Source organism: Oncorhynchus mykiss, chromosome 5, assembly GCF_013265735.2.
Source record: "Oncorhynchus mykiss isolate Arlee chromosome 5, USDA_OmykA_1.1, whole genome shotgun sequence".
Classification (NCBI taxonomy): Eukaryota; Metazoa; Chordata; class Actinopteri; order Salmoniformes; family Salmonidae; genus Oncorhynchus; species Oncorhynchus mykiss.
The window spans coordinates 49,725,499-49,746,746 of record NC_048569.1 but is presented as its reverse complement, the minus strand read 5'-3'; the positions used below and the strand labels follow the sequence as shown (position 1 = coordinate 49,746,746).

Here is a 21,248-nt window from a genome sequence, read left to right as displayed (position 1 = left end):
CTTTAGAGTACCAAGCATGCACAAAAACGACCAAAACAATGCTGCTAAAGATGACAATTGTCTCTCACAAACGCCTGGCACACTGCAAATTTCTAAATCAGATGATGCTCTGTGATTGACAGACTTAAATCAGTCTTCGAACAGGGAGTTTAAACCTGGAGGTTCAGATCAAAAATCTTCAGACTAAGCTGTTTTGGCTCTGGGAGTGTATTGCCCACAGGTGAACATGTCATAGAAAATGCAAATATAGAAAGGCTGCCTACTGAAGGAAGGTGAACAGTAATGCAACACCCAAAAAGTGACTTGAACCCTGGAACCTCAGATTAAATGTCTGATGCTCCACCGACTGAGCTATCCTGGCTCTGCATTTGCTTATTTTCAAACACCTAACCTGCCGGGCAGAGGCACGTGCTGACGAGGGGGCATTTTCAGATGGAACATTTCCCCAGAGAACCAGGCCTCCATTCCAAATGATAGAGTCATCGAAATCTGAGCTAGGCATCCCCTCCAAAGTTGCAAACTTAACTAGACCTCGTGGCGCAATGGTAGCGTGTTCAAATCACGTCGTGGTCATGATATTTATGTGTGCAATCTTTGCCTTCTTCACACTGTCAATGAATCTGCACAAGTACTAATGTGGCTTTACACTACCAAAAAGGATCAAACCAATGCTGTTAAAGATGACAATTGTCTTTCACAAAAGCATGGCACACTGCAAGTTCCTAAATCAGATAATGCTGTGTGATTGACAGGACTTAAATCAATCTTTGAACAGGGAGTTTAACTTCTTATGGCTTGGAGGCAGTATTTCAACGTCTGGATGAGAAGCGTGCCCTGTTACTCAGGCCCACAAGCTAGGATATGCATATAATTGGTAGATGTGGATATAAAACACTCTAAAGTTTCCAAAACTGTTAAAATCATGTCTGTGAGTATAACAGAACTGATACGGCAGGCAAAAACCTGAGGAAAATCAATCCAGGAAGTGTGATTTTCTTTTATATGGGTAGTTTTCAATTGAATGCCTATTGAGTTTCTAATGGGTTAGGACCCATATTGCAGTTCCCATGGCTTCCACTAGATGTCAACAGTCTTTAGACATTGTTTCAGGCTTGTTTTCTGAAAAATGAAGAAGAACGAGACCTTTCTGTCAGTGGACTGAGGAAGCATGCAGTGCTGGTTTCAACGTGTGACCGAGTGTGCACCCTTCGTTGTTTTTCCTTTCTATTGAATACGCTATCGTCCGGTTGAAATAGTATCAATTATTAAGACAACTGACAACCTGAGGATTAACTATAAACATCATTTGACATTTTTCAACAAACTTTACCGGTACTATTAGGATGTATTCGCCTGCATGTTTTGACTGCCTTTGAGCCAGTGGATTACTGGACATGTGCCAACAAAACAGATTTTTGGGGATCTAAAAACTGACTTTATCGAACAAGACAAACATTTATTGTGGAGCTGGGAATCTTGTGACTGCAACCAGATCTTCAAAGGTAAGTGATTACTTTATCGCTATTTCTGACTTTCGTGACTCAACAGCTACTGGAGGTCATGTTTAACCATTGAGGTGTTCACCATGGAATAGGGTTGGTGTCAATTCCATTTAAATTCTGTCAAAATTTCAATTTACATACAATTTAAGACAACATAATCTCAATCCCAAGGCCTCTGCACCTGAGCATTTAACTGTCACTTGTTTGCTTTTTCACTAATTTCCTTTTCCTTATGTAAACACATAAAACAATGCAGAATTCGGGTTTACTTCCAGAACTGAATGGAAACAGAATTGACCCAAACTTATTCTGTTTAGACAGATAAGTTACCTCCCTCAATGTTCCTATGGTCTTACATGTCTGTAGAGGTTCTGGCGTCAGTTGGGACAGAGGGGACGAGTTGGAAATCGGATGTGCGTCACACATCCGACTTGTCTGTCTGAAGAGATTTGTCAGTCTGAAGAGAACCCTCCCTGGATTTTTTTGTTGTTGTTGTTACTTTTAACCTGTTAGAGCTCTAGGGGCGCTATTTCATTTTTGGATAAAAAACGTTCCAGTTTTAAGCGCGATATTTTGTCACGAAAAGATGCTCGACTATGCATATTCTTGACAGTTTTGGAAAGAAAACACTCTGAAGTTTCAGAATCTGCAAAGATTTTGTCTGTAAGTGCCCCAGAACTCATTCTACAGGCGAAACCAAGATGATGCATCAACCAGGAATTAGCAGAATTTCTGAAGCTCTGTTTTCCATTGTCTCCTTATATGGCTGTGATTGCGCAAGGAATGAGCCTACACTTTCTGTCGTTCGCCCAAGGTCTTAGCAGCATTGTGACGTATTTGTAGGCATATCATTGGAAGATTGACCATAAGAGACTACATTTTCCAAGTGTTCGCCTGGTGTCCTGCGTCGAATTCGGTGCGCAATTGCCAGCTGCTTCTACTTTACCATTTGATTCAGGGGAGAAAGCATGTGTCCAAGAACGATGTATCAATGAAGAGATATGTGAAAAACACCTTGATGATTGATTCTAAACAACGTTTGCCATGTTTTCAGTCGATATTATGGAGTTAATTTGGAAAAAAGTTCGCGTTTTGAGGACTGAATTTTCAGATTTTTTTTGGTAGCCAAATGTGATGTATAAAACGGAGCTATTTCTAATACACAAGGAATCTTTTTGGAAAAACTGAGCATCTGCTATCTAACTGAGAGTATCCTCATTGAAAACATCAGAAGTTCTTCAAAGGTAAATGATTTTATTTGAAGGCTTTTATGTTTTTGTTAATGTTGCGTGCTGGATGCTAACGCTAATGCTAACGCTAAATGCTAACGCTAAATGCTAACGCTAGCTAGCTACTTTTACACAAATTATTGTTTTCCTATGGTTGAGAAGCATATTTTGAAAATCTGAGATGACAGTGTTGTTTACAAAAGGCTAAGCTTGAGAGATGGCATATTTATTTCATTTCATTTGCGATTTTCATAAATAGTTAACGTTGTGTTATGCTAATGAGCTTGCTGATAGATTTACACAATCCTGGATACAGGGGTTTTTTCATAGCTAAACGTGACGCAGAAAACGGAGCGATTTGTCCTAAACAAATAATCTTTCAGGAAAAACTGAACATTTGCTATCTGAGAGTCTCCTCATTGAAAACATCTGAAGTTCTTCAAAGGTAAATGATTTTATTTGAATGCTTTTCTGTTTTTTTGTGTAAATGTTGCCAGCTGAATGCTAATGCTAAATGCTACGTTAGCCATCAATACTGTTACACAAATGCTTGTTTTGCAATGGTTGAGAAGCATATTTTGAAAATCTGAGATGACAGTGTTGTTAACAAAAGGCTAAGCTTGAGAGCTAGCATATTTATTTCATTTCATTTGCGATTTTCATGAATAGTTAACGTTGCGTTATGGTAATGAGCTTGAGTCTGTATTCACGATCCCGGATCCGGGATGGGGAGATCAGAAAGGTTAATGGTACACTGTGCAGAAATCACTCCGCCATTTCCTGTTTACTAAAATGTGAATACTTTGGTTAATTTCAGTTTATGTGACAAAACAAGCAAGTATAGTGCAGAGAATCATTGTTCCATCCAACCCCCTGTGAAATATATGACCAATAACCAAAAATATAGCATTTTCATTTGAAATTGGAGTACTTTAACAAACTGAAGGTAAAAGAAATAGCACACAGAGAACGGTTTTACAGCTTTCTAGACTTGTTTTCAATGAGAATGACAGATCAATAACTCCCATTTTTTGGTGAATTTGATCAGGTTGCCCCAAAAAAATTACATATTGCAGCTTTATGTCCAAGAGAATCCAACATCCTCCCCAGACCTTGCCATTTCCTAGCTTATGCTGCTCCAAGGTCTTGGATTTCTGAGACTCTACAGAGTGACCAAGGAGGTAACTACATAAGGTTGTATGGTGGCAGGGAATAGGCTCTCACCTTTGGGAGCCTGTACTTGTCTCTTAGGCACACCCTCAGAGTTGCCCGCTCAGCCTTCTTGTGTAAGAAGTCTGCTTCTCTCTCCATCCTGAAAAACAGAGAAAATTAATGAATGACTGATTGATTGATTAATTAATTGATATCTAGCATGATCAGGTCATGGATAACTGTATGTATGTACAGTATGCATGTATATACTACAGTTGAAGTCAGAAGTTAACATACACTTAGGTTGGAGGCATTAAAACTAGTTTTTCAACCACTCCGCAAAATAATTGTTAACAAACTATAGTTTTGGCAAGTCGGATAGGAAATATACTTTGCGCATGACACAAGTCATTTTTCCCAAAATTGTTTACAGACAAATTTAATTAAATTAAATTATTTAACTTATAATTCACGGTATGACAGTTCCAGTGGGTCAGAAGTTTACATACACTAAGTTGACTGTGCCTTTAAACTGTTTGGAAAATTCCCGAAAATTATGTCATAGCCTTAGAAGCTTCTGATAGGCTAATTGACATCAATTGAGTCAATTGGCGGTGTACCTGTGGATGTATTTCAAGGCCTACCTTCAAAACTCAGTGCCACTTTGCTTGACATCATGTGAAAATCAAAATAAATCAGCCAAGACCTCAGTAAAATAATTGTAGACCCCCACAAGTCTGGTTCATCCTTGGGAGCAATTTCCAAACGCCTGAAGGTACCAAGTTCATCTGTACAAACAATAGTATGCAAGTATAAACACCATGGGACCATGCAGCCTTCATACCACTCAGGAAGGAGACGCGTTCTCTCTTAAAGATGAACGTACTTCAGTGTGAAAAGTGCAAATCAATCCCAGAACAACAGCAAAGGACCTTGTGAAGACACTGGAGGAAACAGGGACAAAGTATCTATATCCACAGTAAAACGAGTCATATATCATCACACTCTGAAAGGCCGCTCAGCAAGGAAGAAGCCACTGCTCCAAAACCTCCATAAAAAAGCCAGACTACGGTTTGCAACTGCACATGGGGACAAAGATCGTCCTCTGGTCTGATGAAACAAAAATAGAACTGTTTGGCCATAATAACCATAGTTATGTCTGGAGGAAAAAGGGGGGGGGGGGGGGGGGGGGGGGGGGGAGTGCACTCAGTGGCACTGTAGTGTCCTCAAAGCGAGCAAATAAGTTCTTTAGTCTGTCTTGGTCCTGGTCTGCGATGGGGCTGGTTTTCCTTCTATAGTCTGTGATTGACTGTAGACCCTGCCACATACCTCTCATGTCTGAGCTGTCTCTATACTGATGCTTAGGTGTATGTAAACGTCCGACTTCAACTGTATGTTTGTTTACTGTGCATTCAAACACAATAATGGTTTGGACATTATCTTGTTTTAACCAAAGGTACATTATATTTGCGTGATCCACCAGCACTCGATCAGGATGGTGGAACATGGCTAACATTCTATAGCTATCATGCAAATACATTGTAATCCCATACTGTAGAACAACACCTAAAGTTCAGAGGATGCAGGGCTTATGGATGTTGACCCTTACAACAGTGTAAATGGCTAAATTGTAATTACTTTGCCACTATTGGCCTATTTATTGCCTTACCTCCTTACTTCATTTTGCACACACTGTATACAGATTTCTCTATTGTGTTATTGACTGTACATTTGTTTATCCCATGTATGTTGTTGTTTTTGTCTCACTGCTTTATTTTATCTTGGCCAGGTCGCAATTTTAAATGAGAACTTGTTCTCAACTGTCCTACCTGATTAAATAAAGGTGAAATACAAATAAAATAAAATGTTTCCTGACCTTTTGTGCCATGGGTTAACCATGAGATGGGTTTAGGTAAGAAGCTAATGAGGTGTCAGGCTACATAATCTCACTGTCAATCATATGCTGCTTCCATCATTTGAAATTAGAACATGGAGGATGACTGGCTGCTATCATAGATTTGTGTATGATTACTGTGTTATAGTACGGTTACTGCTGCTATCATAGATTTTTGTAGGGTTACTGTGTTATAGGCAAATGGCTGCTTGCTTTCTTCCTGTTTTTTTAAGGCGCACACTATGACTCCGATACAATAATTTATTAAACCAACATTTACACCACTTTCCTCTTGTTTCATTATTATGGCTTTACACAACCCAGACCATATCAATATGTGTTGAACAATGAGATACGGTGCATGGTCAATTCATTATTGTATTGACATTAGGCTAAGGGTCATGGGAATCCCTTTCTTGGCCAGTTTGTTCCAACCTCACTGGTCACTGTGGAAATGGAACTGTTTACCCTAGCCAATTAAAGAGGATTATTAGTTGGCCAGGTTGAGGGATAGGGCCAGATTGAGGACTAGGACAAACACCCCACAAAGCCACAGCATAACACTAACTCTTGCAATGCTACAACCGAGCAGGGCTCATATTACTCTCTTCAAACTTAACTCTAACTTCCTCAAGATGTTACTAAGACACACCTCAAACACTCTTGACATGTTAGTGAGTTATTACATTTAAATTACTCTTTTTTATCATCAATAACGTACCTGAAAACAGGCGAGAAATAATCACGAGAGTGATACGGTGTTGTTTTCTCAATTCAACTTTTAGTTGAAATGAGAAAAGGCCGCGATTTCCCCAGGAATATGGGTGGAGACCAGAGCAATCGATCTCAGGCTCATAGATTAAGAGCATTCCGTAGATCACAGATTAACACTTTTAGGCACCACAAAATAAAGTAATCAATATAACGTTTACACATTACTCACAATTCCTACCCTTTGTACGCTTGACGGATTTGAACTTTAACACAATTATATGAATGTTATCAATCTCTATCAACTAATACTGAATGCATCTTTTTAAGGTTAGATGTTTTAAGATCCTCACATACTATGAACTTACTAATACTTTTTAATGTATAACAGGCTATGAATATTTCCTTTAACCTGTCACACTAGAAGCACGTGTTTCAGACATAAGGAAGTGGATGGCTGCAAACTTTCTACTTTTAAACTCGGACAAAACAGAGATGCTTGTTCTAGGTCCCAAGAAACAAAGAGATCTTCTGTTGAATCTGACAATTCATCTTAATGGTTGTACAGTCGTCTCAAATAAAACTGTGAAGGACCTCGGCGTTACTCTGGACCCTGATCTCTCTTTTGAAGAACATATCAAGACTGTTTCAAGGACAGCTTTTTTCCATCTACGTAACATTGCAAAAATCAGAAACTTTCTGTCCAAAAATTATGCAGAAAAATTAATCCATGCTTTTGTCACTTCCAGATTAGACTACTGCAATGCTCTACTTTCCGGCTACCTGGATAAAGCACTAAATAAACTTCAGTTAGTGCTAAATACGGCTGCTAGAATCCTGACTAGAACCAAAACATTTGATCATATTACTCCAGTGCTAGCCTCCCTACACTGGCTTCCTGTCAAGGCAAGGGCTGATTTCAAGGTTTTACTGCTAACCTACAAAGCATTACATGGGCTTGCTCCTACCTATCTCTCTGATTTGGTCCTGCCGTACATACTTACACGTACGCTACGGCCTCCTAATTGTCCCTAGAATTTCTAAGCAAACAGCTGGAGGCAGGGCTTTCTCCTATAGAGCTCCATTTTTATGGAATGGTCTGCCTACCCATGTGAGAGACGCAAACTCGGTCTCAACCTTTAAGTCTTTACTGAAGACTCATCTCTTCAGTGGGTCATATGATTGAGTGTAGTCTGGAACAGGAGTGTGAAGGTGAACGGAAAGGCTCTGGAGCAACGAACCGCCTGGTTGGTTCCCCTCTTTCTACTGGGATTCTTTCCCTCTAACCCTATTACAGGGGCTGAGTCACTGGCTTACTAGGGCTCTTTCATACCGTCCCTAGGAGGGGTGCGTCACTTGAGTGGGATGAGTCACTGATGTGATCTTCCTGTCTGTCTGGTTTGGCGACCCCCTTTGGGTTGTGCCGTGGCGGAGAACTTTGTGGGCAATACTCGGCCTTGTCTCAGGATGGTAAGTTGGTGGTTGAAGATATCCCTCTAGTGGTGTGGGGCTGTGCTTTGGCATAGTGGGTGGGGTTATATCCTTCCTGTTTGGCCCTGGGGGAGTCCTCGGATGGAGCCACAGTGTCTCCTGACCCCTCCTGTCTCAGCCTCCATTATTTATGCTGCAGTAGTTTATGTGTCGGGGGGCTAGGGTCAGTTTGTTATATCTGGAGTACTTCTCATGTCCTATCCGGTGTCCTGTGTGAATTTAAGTATGCTCTCTAATTCTCTATTTCTTTCTCTCTCTCGGAGGACCTGAGCCATAGGACCATGCCTCAGGACTACCTGACATGATGACTCCTTGCTGTCCCCAGTCCACCTGGCCGTGCTGCTGCTCCAAATTCAACTGTTCTGCCTGTGATTATTATTATTTGACCATGCTGGTCATTTATGAACATTTGAACATCTTGGCCATGTTCTGTTACAATCTCCACCCGGCACAGCCAGAAAAGGACTGCCACTCCACATAGCCTGGATCCTCTCTAGGTTTGGCCTTTCTAGGTAGTTTTTCCTAGCCACCGTGCCTCTACACCTGCATTGCTTGCTGTTTGGGGTTTTAGGCTGGGTTTCTGTACAGCACTTTGAGATATCAGCTGATGTACGAAGGGCTATATAAATACATTTGATTTGATGTGATTTGATGTGTCTTTGAGCAAGGCACCTAATTGCTCCTGTAAATCGTTCTGGATAAGAGCGTCTGCTAAATGACTAAAATGTAAATGTGAATGAGAATTATTCCTGTCTGATACTGTGTTTATGGAGGAGTAAAGTTGACAGAGTCCTGAAATTATTTTAGATTGACCAAGCTTTAATAAGATGGCATTAGATCTATTATTTTTCACTTCAACATCAAAGTGCCTCCTACACCATCGCAGTTAAATCATCATGGGTCAAATTTGGCAGCCATTCTGAAAATTCCACCTATGGTCTTAGTAGTTCAGGAACTAAATAGGATAGTAGCCAAAGAAAATCTAATCTAAGACTATTTTGCAGATTTGTTTTACTTTATTTTAGTGCTGATCCATTTGTGTGTTAGACAGATTCAATGTTGGTTAGACAGTTGGGCGTCAACAACAATATTGTTGACAACACAGCAGAGGATCAATGATCAGAGATTAATTGTGTACTGGTGGTTGTGGTTGAAAGGGACTGGGGTGACTTGGAACACAAAAAACAAGCATGTATTTTTACAGAAAGAATATGCTAAAAAAAACTCCAGTTTGAGTTTGGGTCTCCATTCTAACCTTGAATGACTAAACCATCAAGAAATAAGTCAAATGAACCAAAATAACAATAAACTGTAACAACGGGAATACATGTAGATACATTAGAAAACTAGAATATTCAACAACAGAAGGTTGGACACACATACTCATTCAAGGGTTTATCTTTATTTTTACTATTTTTGACATTGTAGCATAATAGTGAAGACATCAAATCTATTAGATAACACATATGGAATCATGTAGTAAACAAAAAAGTGTTTAGCAAAGCTGTTATCAAGGCAAAGGGTGGCTACATTGAAGAATCTCAGATATATTTTGATTTGTCACTTTTTTGGTTACTACATGATTCCATATGTGTTATTTCACAGTTTTGATGTCGTCACTATTATTCTACAATGTCAGAAAATCGTTTAAAAAAAATAAAGTAAAAAACATGGAATGAGTAGGTGTGTCCAAACTTTTGACTGGTATGTAAAAAAATAGGAAGGTGCAGAATTCCTGCATGGTGCTAGCCAAGGTCAGATGGAATAGTGGTGGTGATGGTGTCATTATGTAGGATTATCCAGCCATGTTCTCTGCTTTCCATGATCCAACAACAACAGCAAAACAAAATGGAGTTTCGGCGACAGGGCAGTTTACTTACTTATCCTCCACCAACTGTTTTTGGTTCTCCTCATTCTCTTCGCGTGTCATCCCTGCTGCTTTGGCTGGGTCGGCAGGTGCCGCCTCCACATCCTCCTCTCCTCCACGCATAGGATTCAAACCAGCCAGTGGGTTAGGCATCATTGTCTTGATTAGGAACATCTTGCTGCCCTTGACTTGGATATACAGTGGGGCAAAAAAGTATTTAGTCAGCAACCAATTGTGCAAGTTCTCCCACTTAAAAAGATGAGAGAGGCCTGTAATTTTCATCATAGGTACACTTCAACTATGATAGACAAAATGAGAAAAAAAATCCAGAAAATCACATTATAGGATTTTTTATGAATTTATTTGCAAATAATGGTGGAAAATAAGTATTTGGTCAATAACAAAAGTTTATCTCAATACTTTGTTATATACCCTTTGTTGGCAATGACAGAGGTCAAACGTTTTCTGTAAGTCTTCACAAGGTTTTCACACACTGTTGCTGGTATTTTGGCCCATTCCTCCATGCAGATCTCCTCTAGAGCAGTGATGTTTTGGGGATGTTGCTGGGCAACGCAGACATTCAACTCCCTCCAAAGATTTTCTATGGGGTTGAGATCTGGAGACTGGCTAGGCCACTCCAGGACCTTGAAATGCTTCTTACAAAGCCACTCCTTCGTTGCCCGGGCGGTGTGTTTGGGATCATTGTCATGCTGAAAGACCCAGCCACTTTTCATCTTCAATGCCCTTCCTGATGGTAGGCTTTGTTACTTTGGTCCCAGCTCTCTGCAGGTCATTCACTAGGTCCCCCCGTGTGGTTCTGGGATTTTTGCTCACCGTTCTTGTGATCATTTTGACCCCATGGGGTGAGATCTTGCGTGGAATCCCAGATTGAGGGAGATTATCAGTGGTTTTGTATGTCTTCCATTTCCTAATAATTGCTCCCACAGTTGATTTCTTCAAACTAAGCTGCTTACCTATTGCAGATTCAGTCTTCCCAGCCTTTGTGCAGGTCTACAATTTTGTTTCTGGTGTCCTTTGACAGCTCTTTGGTCTTGGCCATAGTGGAGTTTGGAGTGTGACTGTTTGAGGTTGTGGACAGGTGTCTTTTATACTGATAACAAGTTCAAACAGGTGCCATTAATACAGGTAACGAGTGGAGGACAGAGGAGCCTCTTAAAGGAAAAGTTACAGATCTGTGAGAGCCAGAAATCTTGCTTGTTTGTAGGTGACCAAACATTTTCCACCATAATTTGCAAATAAATTCATAAAAAATCCTACAATGTGATTTTCTGGATTTTTTCCCTAATTTTGTCTGTCATAGTTGAAGTGTACCTATGATGACAATTGCAGGCCTCTCTCATCTTTTTAAGTGTGAGAACTTGCACAATTGGTGGCTGACTAAATACTTTTTTGCCCCACTGTAGATATTATATTATTGTAAATAATACTAGTTTCTTCCCTATGGTCACTACTGAAGGGTTGGGATTCTTAGCGGTTGGTTAATTCCAAAAGGATCCTGTATGTCTAGCTAACCTGTCCTGCTGCTTGGATTTGTAGTGAAGGACGCAATCACGGCTAGGGAGCAGACACCAACATTTTTTTTTTTACGCCCGGTCGTAATCTGGATTAAACCTCACCACAGCGACACCATGCTAAGAGGCAGGTGGCCTGGTTGTCCGCATTCTATTTTTATAACACACAGCTTTATGGATTCATATTGATTATGAGACATGTTCAATCAATGGCAGTATTGGTGTACAGCACCATGCAAAGGTCACGGTAATATTTTGGAATTTCAAGATCCCAAAACATTCTTGTTCTTCTGTCAGTTGGTTGGTGCAGACGTCACATACTGTATGTTGCTTCCACCCGCCCATTGCTAGTAATCCCATTACTTAAGAAAGGTTGGCCCCTCCCATGTGGCATATCTACTAGAGAGTTACATTTATACCCTGCCTGAGCTGAGGGCTGATGGCTGGAGGGGGACGAGGATGATCAGCTTGTTTATCTAGCAGACCTGGGACTCAAGTACTATTTAAAGAAAATGTAATACTCAGCTGTGCTTGATTGAGAAAGCCTGGCACGATGGAACCCAATTGAATAGTCCCAAAAGTGCAAACCCCGCTCATCTAGCACTACAGACATGCTCATTCAAACACTCAAAGTATTTGGAAGGCCGATTTGAAAGGCACCACATTCCTCAAGTCTTCTGCCTTAAGTGTGCACTTGTATACTTCCCATTCCTCAACCCTTCTGCCTTAAGTGTGCACTTGTTCACTTACCTTTATCTATTTAAAGGAAGTGAACTGGTGTAAAACCAATGCTTACACCAATCCAAGAGACACCAATCCCCCCTGCACGTTAAGACTATGCAATCACCAATGACCTTTGATAGATTCAGATTAACCCCATGCTTCTTAGATTGCCATTGGAGTGGCTGGAAAGAGATGATATGCAAACAGAAAAGAAAACATCCTTTATATGCAAACATGAAAAAAACTTTAGAGAACAGAAAATACATAACTGCATACAGATCATTAACATAACAAAATATTATATTTATAATTGGTAGGTAATTCTATAGGGATAAAGATAATTGTATAACATTTGCCTTTTTCTATAGCTCCGCTGTTGTGTTGGCCATTGATTGTGCTGTGGCAGGGGAGCCAGGGGAGGCAGCTAACTTAGCTTTCCTGGGTGTGAAAAAAATGTAATTGCCTTTTTTATGACGTGACAATATGGTCTGATGAGAGATCATTAGCTGTCCCAAATGGCAGTGCACTATACATGGAATAGGGTGCCATTTGAGACACAATGGAATTCATTGTGCTTTCACAATCCACATTTGGGCTAAGCACACACCCTTGTGGGGCCCCAGTGTTGAGGGTCAATGAAGTGGAGATGTTGTTTCCTACCTTCACCATCTGAGGGCGGCCCGTCAGAAAGTCCAGGACCCAGCTGCACAGGAAGGGGCTGAGACCCAGGGCCTCCAGCTTGATGATGAGCTTGGAGGGTACTGTGGTGTTGAATGCTGAGCTGTAATCAATGAACAGCATTCTTACATATTCATTTCGTCCAGGTGAGAAAGGGCAGTGTGGAGTGCAATAGAGATTGCATCATCTGTGGATCTGTTTGGGCGGTATGCAAATTGGAGTGGGTCTAGGGTTTCTGGGATAGTCTTGGTAATCCGTCTGGCCCTGCAGCCTTGTGTATGTTGACCTGTTTAAAGGTCTTACTCACGTCGGCTATGGAGAGCGTGATCACACAGTCGTCCGGAACTCTCATGCATGCCTCAGTGTTGCTTGCCTCGAAGCAAGCATAGTAGTGATTTAGCTCGTCTGGTAGGCTCGTGTCACCGGGCAGGCAAGCCCTGCCACATAAGACAAGCGTCGGAGCCGGTGTAGTATGATTCAGACTTAGCCCTGTATTGACGCTTTGCATGTTTGATGGTTCGTCCCAGGGCATAGCAGGAATTCTTGTAAGCTTCTGGGTTATAGAGTCCCTCACCTTGAAAGCGGCAGCTCTACCCTTCAGCTCAGTGCAAATGTTGCCTGTAATCCATGGCTTCTGGTTGGGGTATGTACGTACAGTCACAATTGATAAAGCCAGTGACTGATGTGGTGTACTCCTCAATGCCATCGGAAGAATCCCGGAACATGTTCCAGTCTGTGATAGCAACACAGTCCTGTAGTTTAGCATCTGCTTCATCTGACCACTTTATTTTTAGACCGAGTCACTGGTGGTTCCTGCTTTAATTTTTGCCTGTAAGCAGGAATCAGGAGGATAGTTGTGGTCGGATTTACAAAATGGAGGGCGAGGGAGAGCTTTGTATGCATCTCTGTGTGTGTGGAGTACAGATGATCTAGAATTTTTTCGCTCTGGTTGCACATTTAACATGTTGACAGAAATTTGGTAGAACTGATTTAAGTTTCCCTGCATTAAAGTCTCTGGCCACAAGGAGCGCCGCTTCTGGGTGAGTGGTTTCCTGTTTTCTTATTTCCTTATACAGCTGACTGAGTGCGGTCTTAGTGGTATGGTTAGGGGTTTAGTGAAGGCAGGTCATTTTTTACCCTTAGGACAAGGGGATTATACAGAATGTTAAGACTACAAGGGGGGATTTGTTGAAATATGCTTACTGCTGTTATGACTGATATGCAATAATCTGTATGCCTACCGATCAGTGTTGACTCAAATACAATGTTGCCAATTATTTACATAAAGGGACATCACTATCCAATCTATGTTGATACATTGCCAAGTGGTATTGTTACAGCTGAAGGACGATATTTGCTTTCAGGAGTGCATTACAACAGTAATTAGAGATATTGGTTGTCGAGTCAATTATACCATGTCAATTTAAAGTCACATTTTTTTGAATAAGTTAGCGAGTGGAATCATGGACCCTGCTTCGTGAAAAACCCCTGGTCTCAGATCCAAGCGAAAATCAGTGACATTTCCAAGTCTCCCTTGTAAAAGACATGCATTGTATTCTGACATCAATTGGACTTCATGGATAAAGGTTAAAAAAAAGTTTCAAGGATGTACTAGACACCAGAAATGTTAGGTGTTAATGTGTTGGATTCAAAGCCAAAAGTATTTAAATACAGGTTTAAATCACATTATTAGTTGTAGATACTAATAGATAGTAGATACTGTAGATACTACTCCAATATCTAGGCGACATACACGTGTTGTTCTCTTATCACTAAGGTTGAGCATGTGTCCAGCATGTTTTCTGTCCTGTCAGAATATTATAGCTGGACACCAGCCTACCGTGCCTCACACTGTAGTCACTTTCTCAGACCAATCCTTGACCAGACTAAGCACTAAGTCAAGCATTTAGCTAATGTCTCAAAGAGTTCCTGATCAAAAAAGCCAGGATGATAGCCTGGTCCCAGATGAGTTACAAGGTGCAAGATGGCACAAACACAATGTCACATTTCGCGAGTGAAAAGACAACCAAAACAGATCTCTGATCATGCTACCAATACTAAACTTTCAGGTAAAAATTGTACTATTCGGCTACTTTTTAATAGAAGAGCACCAATATGTAAACAAGATAACATTCAGGAACAAGAAAGAGAAAAACAAAAAATAAACTGGCATTTTGCAGCTTATGTAAATTGCTCGAGAAGAAAGACAAAGTCAGTCTTTTGGCATGTTACAACCACTCAAGAAGACACCCACTGGGTTTAATTCAACATAGCAGCATTAATACAAAATTGCGCATTTATTAAATTCACAGTTTTCCAAACTATGTGAATTGGCAGACAGTGGTTTGTCTGTCTTCTGGGGGTGGGCACTTGTCAAAAATAAATAAAAAAATCTAATATCATCCAATGACTTGTAATATATTCTGTACAGTATTTTGCCATATTTGGAATCTTAACATTTCCCACTCGCTCATTCATTCACATACCACATTAAAAATATCAGATCAAATAAAAAAAAAAGAAACTTCTCAAACAAAATCTCATTTGAGTACAATAATTTACAAATTCAAAAACATAAAACAGCAAAATTAACAGTCCCTCATTTACATATCATGATATCGATGATAATGTTTCCTCAAAAGAATTTCTTTGCTGCTGCTTCTTGTTGACTCCTGTAGGCAGGAGAAGAAACAAGAAAATAGAGATTGAATTGTGAGAAACAAAAATGTAACTACAATTTTGAATTACCAAAGCTAATAAAGTGAAAACAAGATCTCATTCTTACTTGTACACGATGTAGCTGAAGAACAGGACTGATTGGATGACCACAAAGACCAAGAAGTGAATAGTACCCAGACAGGAAGGCATTTTAGGAGAGTCAGGGCATTTCTCTCCCTGATTTTCACTGGGGCTCTACATGCATTACAAAACAAAGAGTAAAAACACAAATCCAATGCTCTTTCCAAATTCATTTGTTGAGACTTGATGTGGTTTTTACAGCGGTTTACTGTAAGATAAGTTATTAACAGACCCCATTGCGTGTGATAAGGTGTTCGATGTTCCTCTTGACCACGTGTAGATGTTCCTGGATTTCGCTGAAGTGTTGCACCGTCTTATATGTCCCCATGCTCACTGGGTTGGCTTGGTGCTGAGTGGCGCCGATCTGCTTCAGAGACTCATGGAAAGAGTTTCTGAGGAGAAAAAAAACAGTGTCACGTATATCTGTTGAACACAGCTGATGCTGCAGTAGAAGAATGCATAGAATAGAACAAAAAAAAGATTTAGCCATTTTCTACATCTCATCTCACAACAGCGCACCAGAAAGGGTAGCGAAGAAATCCATAGCCCATGGTAAATAAGATCTGACAACATTAACAAGATCTAACAACATTAAACCAGAAATGGAATCAATAGGATTTCAGTTTGATATAGAATGAAGGTCATTGAATATTTTAATATCTTTGTATATGTAAATTATCCCAAATGAAACATGTGAATTTGGAGTAAAAAGAATGATTAAATGAAAGCTTGGAAATTATTCAATCTTTCCAATAAGGTAAGAAATGTTTGGCTTTTCCCTACATTATGATAGTGTGTGAAGACGTTAATGTGTGACCCAGACATAAAGGCAGGTTTAACCATGATGACACTAAAGATATTGGACCGTTGTCTGTGAACAATGCCCAGACCACTTATCTGGATTAAAAATAGGAAGATGAGGCAGAGACGCTGAGCCAACACAGATAACACACATTCCCGATTATTGTACAGCACACACAGAACTCTTTCATACATCCTTGCTCACTCACAAATGAGACATCTGTACAGATTTAACAAACTATTTTGGACAGCGAGAGGGTGACAGGAAAGTTGGTAGGAGAGATAGAAGGGCAAGAGGTCTGGATTCTAACCATCGCCAATACTGGGATATGAGCTCTGAAGGCAGTGGCACAAATCGGTGTCACAACAGGCAACCCGGAAACTACTTTAAATGATAGTGTGGGCTTCCTGCAGTTTGTTTTATTAAGTCCAGCCAAAAGTCCTCTCCAGAGATAAGAAATTACTGCAAATGTACTGTAAATGAACAATTTATAATCTTAATATTACAGTGAATTGTCCAAATTCATCTTTTGGATCTTCTATTTAGCTAACAAAAGGCAATTTATCCTTAAAGTTGAAACAAAATCTAATCATCCAATAAAAAAGGACATGATTGCTAAATTAATCCCATGGAGTGATTCCATTCAAAACCAGGACAAAAAAAAAGACTGATTCGGGAGATTCACAAAATTGAATATATAGAATAGTCCTTTTGAAGAATTGTAACATCTGAGAAAAATACCCAAAGACACTGAAGCAGCAAACTGTGAAAATGAATGTGCGTCATTCAAAACTTTTGGCCACGACTGTATATATATTAAAAAAAATTGATTAGGCAAATGCTTCCATATATTGTTGAACATAATATAGTCTATGGGCATGTCACAGTTCGAGAGTGGGATCTCTGCTAGTTTAAAGTTAAGGACCATTTTATACAGAGAAATTGGCATAGAAGGCAAATGTAACAAACTACAGCCCTCATTTTACTTGTATCATTTGCACATCCTGCAAATCACCAGCAGATCGAGCATTTTGAATTCAAATTGGATCATAATTCTTAAACTAACAGATTCCACTCTGGAACTTTTATATGCTTGTACAGTATATTATGTTAACAGTATAGTCGTGGCCAAAATTTTGAGAATGACAAATATTAATTTTCAAAGTCTGCTGCCTCAGTGTCTTTAGATAATTGTCAGATGTTAATATGGAATACTGAAGTAAAATTACAAGTATGCCATAAGTGTCAAAGGCTTTTATTGACAATTACATGAAGTTGATGCAAAGACTCAATATTTGCAGTGTTGACCCTTCTTTTTCAAGACCTCTGCAATACTCTGGGGAGTTTCCTGGCCATGGACCAAAAATATGGATGTTTTGTTCCCCGAGCCACTTAGTTATCACTTTTGTAATTTCCGTCATGCTGGGAAAGGCATTGTTCATCACCAAACTGTTCCTGGATGGTTGGAAGAAGTTTCTCTCCGAGGATGTGTTGGTACTATTCTTTATTCATGGCTGTGTTCTTAGGGAAAATTGTGAGTGAGCCCACTCCCTTGGCTGAGAAGCAACTCCACACATGACTGGTCTCAGGATGCTTTACTGTTGGCATGACACAGGAGTGATGGTAGCGCTCACCTTATCTTCTCCGGACGCCCCAAACCACCGGAAAGGGGATTCAGAGGAAGTGACTTTACCCCAGTCCTCAGCAGTCCAATCTTTGTCCCTTCTGCAGAATATCAGTCTGTCCTTGATGTTTTTCCTGGAGTGAAGTGGCTTCTTTGCTGCCCTTCTTGACACCAGGCCATCCTCCAAAGGTCTTCGCCTCACTGTGCGTGCAGATGCACTCACACCTGCCTGCTCCCATTCCCGAGCAGGCTCTGTACTGGTGGTTCCCCGATCCCACAGCTGAAATCAACTTTAGGAGACTGCCCTGGCGCTTGGTGGACTTTCTTGGGCGCCCTGAAGCCTTCATCACAACAATTGAACTGCTCTTGAAGTTCTTGATGATCCGATAAATGGTTGATTTAAGTGCAATCTTTCTGGCAGCAAAATCCTTGCCTGTGAAGCCCTTTTTGTGCAAAGCAATGATGATGGCATGCGTTTCCTTGCAGGTAACCATGATTGACATAGGAAGAACAATGATTCAAAGCACCACGCTCCTTTTGAAGCTTCCAGTCTGTTATTCGAACTCATATCAGCATGGCAGAGTGATCTCCAGCCTTGTCCTCGTCAACACTCACACTTGTGTTAACTAGAGAATCATGATGTCAGCTGGTCCTTTTGTAGCAGGGCTGAAATGAGTAGAAATGTTTTTTGGAGATTCAGTTCATTTGCATGGCAGAGGGACTTTGCAATTAATTGCAATTCATCTGATCACTCTACATAACATTCTGGAGTATATGCAAATTGCCATCATACAAACTGAGGGAGCAGACTTTGAAAATGTATATTTGTGTCATTCTCACAACTTTTTGCCACGACTGTACAGAACAATTTACCACATCCAAAATTGTGTTTTTTCAAATATTCATGTTGATTTGTCATTATTCAAAAGTAAAAAATGTTTCTCTTGAAATCAAAATACTCATTACAGTACAAGCGGTAAAGCGTCATGACAATAATTGCTGCTTTGTAGCACCTACAGATTAAACATTATGGAGTATAAAAATGAGGCCTGAGTAAGAAAAATGTCATATGCCAACTTAAAAAAATTATAAAAAAATAAAATCTTAATTATGCTTTTAGATACATATGTCAAACACACAAAAGTATGGAGACACCCCTTCAAATTAGTGGATTCGGCTATTTCAGCCACACCTGTTGCTGACAGGTGTATAAAACCGAGCACACAGCCATGTAATCTCTATGGAACAAACATTGACAGTGCCTGACCTCACTAATGCTTGCGGCTGAATGGAAGCAAGACCCAACAGCAATGTTCCAACATGTAGTGGAAAGCCTTCCCAGAAGAGTGGAGGCTGTTATAGCAGAAAAGGGGGGACCAACTCCATATTAATGGTTCAAAAGTTTGGGGTCACTTAGAAAATGTCCTCATTTTTGAAAGAAAAGCAATTTTTTGTCCATTGAAATACAGCTACAATAGTAATTAACAACATTAACAATGTCTACACTGTATATCCAATCAATTTGATGTTATTTAAAATGGACAGTGTCAAAAACAAGGACACCAAAATTGTGAACGGTAGTGTATGCATGTAGGTACAGTTGAAGTCGGAAGTTTACATACACCTTAGCCAAATACATTTAAACTCAGTTTCACAATTACTGACATTTAATCCTAGTAAAAAATCCCTGTCTTAGGTCAGTTAGGATCACCACTTTATTTTAAGAATGTGAATCATCAGAATAAATAGTACAGAGAATGATTTCCAATTTAATTTCTTTCATCACATTCCCAGTGGGTCAGAAGTTTACATACACCCAATTAGTATTTGATAGCATTGCATGTAAATTGTTTAACTTGGGTCAAACTTTCCGGGTAGCCTTTCACAATAAATTGGGTGAATTTTGGCCCAGTCCTCCTGACAGAGCTCGTGTAACTGAGTTAGGTTTGTAGGCCTCCTTGCTCGCACAAGCTTTTTGAGTTCTGCTCACACATTTTCAATAGGATTGAGGTTAGGGCTTTGTGATGGCCACTCCAATACCTTGAATTTGTCCTTAAGCCATTTTGCCACAACTTTGGAAGTATACTTGGGGTCATTCTTCATTTGGAAGACCCATTTTCAACCAAGCTTTAACCTCCTGACTGATGTCTTGATGTTGCTTCAATACATCCACATAATTTTCCTTCCATTGATACCATCTATTTTGAAGTGCACCAGTCCCTCCTGCAGCAAAGCACTCCCACAACATGAAGCTGCAACCCCCATGCTTCACGGTTGGGAATTTGTTCTTGGGCTTGCAAGCCTCCCCCTTTTCCTCCTAACATAACAATGGTCATTATGGCCAAACAGTTCTATTTTTGTTTCATCAGACCAGAAAACATTTCTCCAAAAAGTACAATCTTTGTCCCCATGTGCAGTTGCAAACCATAGTCTGGCTTTTTTAATGGTGGTTTTGGAGCAGTGGCTTCTTCCTTGCTGAGCGGCCTTTCAGGTTATGTTGATATATGACTCGTTATACTGTGGATATAGATACTTTTGTACCCATTTCCTCCAGCGTCTTCACAAGGTCCTTTGCTGTTGTTCTTGGATTGATTTGCACTTCTCGCACCAAAGTACGTTCATCTCTAGGAGACGGAACGTGTCTCCTTCCTGAGCGGAATGACGGCTGCGTGGTCCCATGGTGTTTGTACAGATGAACGTGGGACCTTCAGGCGTTTGGAAATTGCTCCCAAGGATGAACCAGACTTGTCGAGGTCAATCAAAATGTTCCATACTGAGAAAACGATTGTTTTACCCTACACACTTCGGAACTCAGCGGTCCTGTTCTATGAGCTTGTTTGGCCTACCACTTCGTGGCTGAGCCGTTGTGGCTCCTAGACAGTACCACTTCACAATAATAGCCCTTAGTTGACCGGGGCAGGTCTAGCAGGGAAGAAATAGCTGGATCCACATATTTTTAAGGGGTGTCCAGATATATTTATTTTAGGCAAAACTATATCTGGCTTATTAACTATAATGTAGTAATACATAAATGTGACAATAATTGCTTGATTGAATCAGGGGATATAGGATTATTATTGATCAATGTATGGGCTCATCGTGATAGTTTCTGTAGCATAATTTGATTGACATAATAAATGTTTACAAATACAGTATAGATGCACATCTGGCCTATAACCTCTTATGTATCTCTTAGGCGCGAATCCCGATAACGAGATTGATTTGACAACATCCAGTGAAATTG

At 40.2% G+C, this 21,248-nt stretch overlaps 2 protein-coding genes across 2 annotated transcripts in view; both read right to left on the bottom strand.

Moving 5' to 3' along the window:
* Positions 1-3,916: 3,916 nt before the first annotated feature.
* On the bottom strand, positions 3,917-10,101 carry LOC110522958 (complexin-4). Its single transcript, XM_021601391.2, has 2 exons — positions 9,860-10,101; positions 3,917-4,043 (listed from the first exon to the last, which is right to left on the bottom strand). Exons 1-2 carry the CDS (start codon positions 10,018-10,020, stop codon positions 3,917-3,919), a joined length of 288 nt encoding a protein of 95 aa, XP_021457066.2. The 5' UTR covers positions 10,021-10,101.
* Positions 10,102-14,201: 4,100 nt separating this feature from the next.
* Positions 14,202-21,248, bottom strand: part of LOC110523995 (protein ERGIC-53) — a 38,323-nt gene continuing 31,276 nt past the window's right edge. The window contains exons 11-13 of the mRNA XM_036977753.1: positions 15,811-15,970; positions 15,565-15,692; positions 14,202-15,451 (exon numbers count right to left, since the gene is read on the bottom strand). Coding sequence (XP_036833648.1) covers positions 15,415-15,451; positions 15,565-15,692; positions 15,811-15,970 — 325 coding nt within the window. The 3' untranslated portion in view covers positions 14,202-15,414. The remainder of the gene's footprint in view (positions 15,452-15,564; positions 15,693-15,810; positions 15,971-21,248) is intronic.